At 49.7% G+C, this 6,721-nt stretch overlaps 1 protein-coding gene across 2 annotated transcripts; it reads left to right on the top strand.

Annotated features, from left to right (window-relative positions):
• Positions 1-2,870: 2,870 nt before the first annotated feature.
• LOC123054154 (myb family transcription factor MOF1) lies at positions 2,871-6,377 on the top strand. Of its 2 annotated transcripts, none has more exons than XM_044477853.1 (6): positions 2,871-3,252; positions 3,565-3,641; positions 3,778-3,814; positions 4,366-4,450; positions 4,580-4,832; positions 5,715-6,377. In XM_044477853.1, the coding sequence occupies exons 1-6, from the start codon at positions 3,123-3,125 to the stop codon at positions 6,012-6,014; spliced, it is 882 nt and encodes a 293-aa protein (XP_044333788.1). In that variant the 5' UTR covers positions 2,871-3,122; the 3' UTR covers positions 6,015-6,377. The 2 variants fall into 2 exon arrangements, with proteins under 2 accessions (XP_044333788.1, XP_044333789.1); XM_044477854.1 differs by having other exon boundaries at positions 2,885-3,252; positions 5,718-6,377.
• Positions 6,378-6,721: the final 344 nt, after the last annotated feature.

Here is a 6,721-nt window from a genome sequence, read left to right as displayed (position 1 = left end):
GGGGGGGGGGGGGGGGGGAGAGTGTGCTCTGCTCTCGTGTGGTAGGTAAGTGAAGCGAGGTAAAAATATGTATGTGTCCTGCGTGGCCATGAACCGTGATCATCTCTGCATAATCAAATCCCCCAAGTCGCAAGGATGATGACTATTTTAATCGGTACAGAAAAAAAATACATAATCAAATCCCACAAAGATGTAGCTAGAGGCGCTTTGCACTGTGATGAACGTCAGGGACAGTTGGGGAGTAAGTAGCTGGATAAATGAGTGTGGGACAGTATGTGGGATAGGTCTGAAGGAATCAAATACAAGAACTGCTGCTGCAGAGAACGTTGAAATACAAAACGAGAGGACAAACTATACTAATAGGCCGGTGCGGATGACTGGTGAGATTCCGGGGGGATAGATGTCCCCAGGAACCATTAGGTATTTCCCGAGCAGCCTCCTATGCTTCGGTCAGTTGCCCCAGCTGCTGCTGCTTGCCTCTTTGAGTTCACACAGCTGCGCTCCTCGGCAGGTTCTCTCTGCCTGCCTTATTCAAAGTTAGGCATGCCTGGCTGTCTGTCCGTCAGTCACACCCCTTGATGATCAATGCGCTAGGAGGAATTTTGCAGCGGTAGCAAAATCTTGCTGCTCAGAGCCTGTGAATCTTGCCGTCGATCTTTGCTCCTTTTTGACTTCCTTTCGAGCACACAGAAAGCGGAATTTTTGAAAGTGTCGCTGTTCTTTGGCCACTTGCACATTCCACCGGATGCACGGTAGTACTACCAACAGGAAATTTAAACGAAAAAATTGGACTACATTAAAATAAGAATATATTCTTCACACAGGACAGTCGAAATAATTGCTTTTGTTGTCATGCAACGGGACCGTTGCACGGCGAAATAATTCCTTGCTCCCCTGATGCCGCGATGCGGGACGAAGGGTCCAAAGCCGGGAGATAAATTCGTTTTGTTTGCTTGCCGCTCCTGCTCATTCCTGGCCACCGTCTGCGTGCCATGCCAGCGCCATGTTTTTACTTGGCGGAAATAGGAGATTTCATTCCCGCTCCATTCTTTTCTTCAACGGTGTCTTTGCTAGCCACTGGCACCCTCGATTGATTTGACGCGAGCATGACATCTTGGCCGGCTGCGCGCAGCCTGATCTAATCTACTGCTGCGCGTAGTAGCATGCGACTTGGACTCGAGTAGCTGTTACTCCCGAAGATACAACTCCGAGCTAGCTTAGCTAGGTTTTCGCTTACCAGCGCCGCCCGAGCGAGGTAGCTGCATGGAGCTGGTGAGCACAGCACAGCACAGCACAGCACAGGCACTGCTCTACGTTACGTTACGTGAGATCATCACTGCCCGCAGGCATAATAAACCGACCCAGACGTGCATTGCATTGCATGCGTAGCTATCCACACACCGGGCAAAACCATGGGCACATCGAAACGTTCCAAACCGCACAGGTTTTTCTCTCTGTCTCTCTTTCTTCAGAACACCGAACCTCACAAGATGTATCTGCACAAAATGCGCAGCTACACTACGTACTTCCTCCGTCACAAAATAAATGACTCAACTTTATATTAACTTTATACTAAAACTAGTATAAAGTTGAGTCATTTATTTTTAGAGTGAGAGAGTATACGTTAATGGCGCTGCGCACAGAGCACTAAACCTGCCAGTCCCACATCAACCCGTTGCATTGTGCATCCGTCGTCCGGGCCGTACAGGGCTGGCTAGGTAGCCAGCCAGCTAGAGTACTCATAGTAGGCGTCGTACCTGTGTAGCCTATGCATGCGTGGCCAAACAAGGGAAGAAAGGCCGGGGCGAAACGAGTAAATCGGTGCGGGAACCAACCAAAAGGCTGGGCCTGAGCCTGAGCGATGCGTGACATGATTTGCCAAGGGAAGAGAATCCTGCGCCCAGAGATACTGCCACTGTGGGTATCCGTCTTCCCAGCGCCCACTCGCAGCACGTCGTACATTACGTACGTGCATACATACGCTGGCACTGTCGCGCCCACCCGCTGTCTCTCTGACCGGACCGGCGCGCCGCACATAACACACGTCGCTGTCTCCCGGTGGCGGAGTCAAAGGCTTTGGCCGGAGCCGTGGCCTCGGCCGCGCGTCTCATTCATTATGGCGAGGCGTGGTCACAGGCCTCGGCGTGGCCCGTGGGAGGGAGGTGTCGTAGGGTTCTGCCTGTGTTCTTCTTTATTTTCAGGTGGTAAAACGGACGGGGTATGGCATGGCATGGATGGATGGGGATCTGAGGGAGGTGCCTGGACTGGACCGGTGCATCCGGTTTGTCCCCTTCCATTTGGTGTTCCCTCGCCTCGCCTCGCCTCGACTCGGATGCACACTTGCAGCAAGCAGCAGCACCAACACTCCTCCACTCCAGTGAACTTGTTGTTCCTTCAAGCTGCTGTCCTGTCCTCCTGCTGTTCACACGAAATAACGATGGTTTGGCTGATTTTGCACATGAAAGAGCGTCGCTATTTTAGCGCAAAAAGAAGAGCGTTGTTGTTTTAGCGCAAAAGCATGTGTGTGTGAGACACACAGGGAGCTCCGGTTAGAATGAATTTTTCTTGAGGTGTTCGGAGAGTAGAGAGAGAGACAGAGAGATGTTGGCTGGCGATATAGGAGTAGATCCACATTGGGCTGGGAGGTGGTACGTACTCTATAATGGAGCAGTTGTCTTTTCCCTCGTAAAGAAACTTTGCAAAGCATGGCAGGCCTCTCTCCCTCCCCCTCTCTCTCTCTCTCTGGTACGTATATTGTGGCAGTACAATGTCTGGACTCAATAAATCATGCTAATGATAGTAATGATAGCTACGACCAGTGCTCCGCTAATCCTAGACAGACGCAACCGTAATTATCACACAGCCCCTGCACCTGCAGTATCCACACAGACAGACGCAAGCTCTAATAGCCTCTAGCCATGCAAAGGAGCGGCCACGGGGGAGCACGGCACAGGCAAGAAACCAAGGGGTAGAGCCGTAGAGCGGCGCCAAGGGCAACCAAGCTCCCACCACCACCAGTATAAAAACCTACTCCGGCCTTCTTGTCTTTTGCCATTCCAAGGTAGAAGAACAAGGGCAGCTTCGAGAGGGAGGCGAGACAGGAGAAGGAGAAGGAGGAGGAGATGGGGAGCAGCGCCAAGAAGCAGGAAGCCGTGAGGCGGTACGTCAGATCCCGGGCTCCCAGGATGCAATGGACGGCCGAGCTCCACCGCAGCTTCCTGCAGGCCATAGAGTGCCTCGGTGGAGAACACAGTGAGTTCCTTCCTCTCTTCTTCTTCTTCTTCCTCAAACATATTCCTTTCCAAAGATTAGTTGCTCCTTTACTTCTTCTTATTCTTTCGGTTTGTTTTGTTTCTCCCCGCATCCATTTTCTCTTCTCGTTCTACACCGGATGTCTGCTGTGTTTGTACATGAATGATGAATCTAGTTTCTTGCCATGTCTGTTCTGTTACTAGTTTTGCACTAGCCAGGTTCCTTGTAGCTGCCTGATGTGTTGTTTGTCTCCTTTTAATCTCTTTAGAATCCTTACTAATTGTGACCTGGGCGGGGCGTTGTTAATTTCAGATGCCACTCCTAAGCTGGTTCTCAAGGTCATGGGTGTGAAGGAGCTTACCATATCCCATGTCAAGAGCCATCTGCAGGTTATTTTCTTCACTCGCCTCGCCTGCACCCATCACTCTTGCAATTATATTGTGTGAACTATATTCTTCCGTGCGGAGGAGCCTGCAAAGTAATACAAAGACTGACTGCTCCACGTTTGTTCCTTCTTTTGAACAGATGTACAGAGGCCCGAGCACTCGCAAGGCCAAGAGAGGTGAGAGCTGAAGCTCTGCCCTTTCAATATTCATGCATTTTTCTTTACTTCTTTTTTTGTGAAAAATCTTTCTTTACTTAATCAGTCTCGGAAGTCATAGGTTTTACCTCCTTGTTTCTTGGGGATAAGAGATGAGGCCCTATATATTCTTGTTATAAATTAGTTTGTCAACGCAACTTTAGCCTAGTTCCATTGTCTTTTTTTACAATCTTCCGAACCAAAGTTCACCTCCAAAACAATAGTACTGTAGAATGTTACACCACGAATAGTACTAGTACTAGCAGTGTTCATTTTCTTTAATTAAACATCAGATCAGATCGCCTCAAGGTCTGCGTGAGGCAACTCATTCGGTATTCATTGCCAAGCCTAGACACATCTGCAGCATGCTTATCACACCCGGCAACTAACCACTCATCGCTTCATCATGCATGCAAATGCTCTGCTCTGCTCCAAAAGCTAGGAACAAAAAAAAGTTAATCTGCATGAGATTTTTTCCCTGTGCACACTTTAGATGTTGCTAATGGAAAGCCAAACCCCTTTCTTTTTTCCAGAGGCGCAACCAGGGCTGCAAAGGAGGCACTCATGTGCCGCTGATGAGCAAGGAGGAGCCCCCTTCATGTGCCCACCTCTGAAAAGGTTTGTGCTAGCTGCAACATTTTCAAACTTTGAAACTGAGATGCGTTCAAGTTAAAAAAGACAAAGCTTTTTGGTGTCCTAATCTTGACAAGAGAGCACCTTTTCCTCCGGGGTCTTTGAAAAACACAGGGCGAGGACGGGGGCGGGGACAGAGGCCGCGGGCGAAGGCATGCAAGGCGGCCAAAGCCAAGGAATCAGTGGGATGAAGACCAGCGGCGCTGTCAACCCGTACTGCATTGATGATTACTACATGCAAGCCATGGCCATGGAGAGGAGAATAATGGAGGGCCTCAGCGGCTGGCAGAGGGATGCTGCTGCTGCGGCTGCTGTTTCCGACCTCCGGACCGTGGGATGCTTGGAGCAAGGATCCGGCGACTTTAAGGTACGCATCTGCTGCAAAAGTAGCCACGGTAAACATTGGGAAAGTTGGTCTCAAGAAGAAATGTCTTCTTTTGTCTTCAATTATTTCACGCACTTGTTATTTTTATCTCCCTTATTGCTTGCGCACACACAAACTGTTTGTTGATTGTCTGACTTAGCTGAGCTCGTACGTAGCCAACTAGCCACTTCATGTCCCTAGCATTAGTCAACCAGAGTTTTGAATATTTTAACTGGTTTTCATGGTGCAATGTCATGACCATACTACCATCCAATCCACTATTGCTGCATCTCGTGGTAGTTGTACTACTATGAGGGAGCTGGAATGTCCTGATTGACCGATGCACAATCTTTATCGTCCTATCAGGACTGTTGTATATCACTGTAGACGTTATATAGTTGCCGGTGCGTGTATCTGCCTGCATATGCACACCCCAGCTAGGCTTGTGAATACCGTATTTGTACAAGGACAATGTAGCCCACGTTGCACTTGCAGTAATGGCATTTGATTTGCATTGTTCACTCCTGAATCCTAGCACAGTTGTACCCGTGGGCATTCATGAGGATAACAGCGCAGGTAGAATTGCAACGTTATAGCTTTTCTGGTGGTTTGCTCTCACTGGAAATTTCAGAAAACTGCACATGTCATTTAGCTTCTGAAACACATAAATAGTGGTAGGAGTACTAGTGTACTAGCTCAGATCCTTGCGGTTTTACTGAAGCTAGGAAATTACTGTAGATATCATCCAACAGGGTCAAATCATGCCAAGGAAATAAATTTGAGAGTAACACACAGCAGGACTACTTATCTCTTTAGGCCGTACGTAGCTGCCATCAATGGATGCAGGAATTTACCCCTTGACTGCAAACTTGCATTTGTTCTCAGCAGATAATCAAACCAGAAGCACACCACTACTATCCTGGTCTTGCGGTGAAGAAGCAAGGACCCAAGGAGAAGGACGGCAACGGGACGGAGCAGTGCTCCCTGTCGCTGTCCCTTGGCCTGGACCCGAGATGCCTCCGTGCCGCCGTCTCATCCTCGTCGCCGAGCGAAGGGAGCTGCATCGTCTCCTCGTCGCCGCCGCCGAGGAGGAGGAGCTCCAGCCACTGCTCCGGGCACTCCGGCTACTCCGACACCCAGGGCGTCAACTTGGACCTCTCCTTGTCCATCTGCGGATCTTATTAGACGACTGGCCGAAATTTTGTACATCGATCTATCTGTCTGTCACTCGTTTTGGTGCATGGTGCTAGGATGATTAGCTAATGGCAGGTTGTTAGGTTAGGATTAGGGGTTCAATGACGTTTAGAGGAGTGTTAGCAGGTTACCAAGTTGCAAAGGCTATCTTCAGCTAGTACCAAAGAGAGGGGGAAAAGGCGAGCGAGGGAGATTCTTGCTTGGCCTCTGCATCTTTTCCTTTGCCCGAAACCGTTCGATCTCGTCACATGTAGCTTTCCGGAGTAGGGAGGGAGAGCAGGTCCGGCTTGGCTGGCGAGATCAGCAGTATTCCTTGCAGGTCAAAAGTGTGCTGGTGCCATGATGTTGTTTCTACTTCTCCTACGTAGTGACCGTGACGGCTCCTGCAGCTGCTACGAGAATACCCTGAACAAAGGAAAGGGGATTCTCTTTTCCCAAAAATCGCCACTGCATTTCTCGCTAGAGATCGAGCGGCCAGAGAATATATGTGGGTGGTGTGCTTTTAGGAGGCTACATCACCTCCTTGCGTCCTGGCGCCTCCTCCATAGGCAGCCGCATGCAGCACAGAGAGCCAGCGAGCCTGCTTGGTACAGAACCCACCTGCTTCGTGCAAGCCGAAAACTGTCATGATCACTCCTACTGCCGTATACACTAGTGCAAAACGAACATGGCGAAGGGGCAGCTGGTGCAGGAATGAC

Source organism: Triticum aestivum, chromosome 2D, assembly GCF_018294505.1.
Source record: "Triticum aestivum cultivar Chinese Spring chromosome 2D, IWGSC CS RefSeq v2.1, whole genome shotgun sequence".
Lineage (NCBI taxonomy): Eukaryota > Viridiplantae > Streptophyta > Magnoliopsida > Poales > Poaceae > Triticum > Triticum aestivum.
The sequence above is the reverse complement of the archived record's forward strand: the minus strand, read 5'-3'. Positions and strand labels throughout refer to the sequence as shown.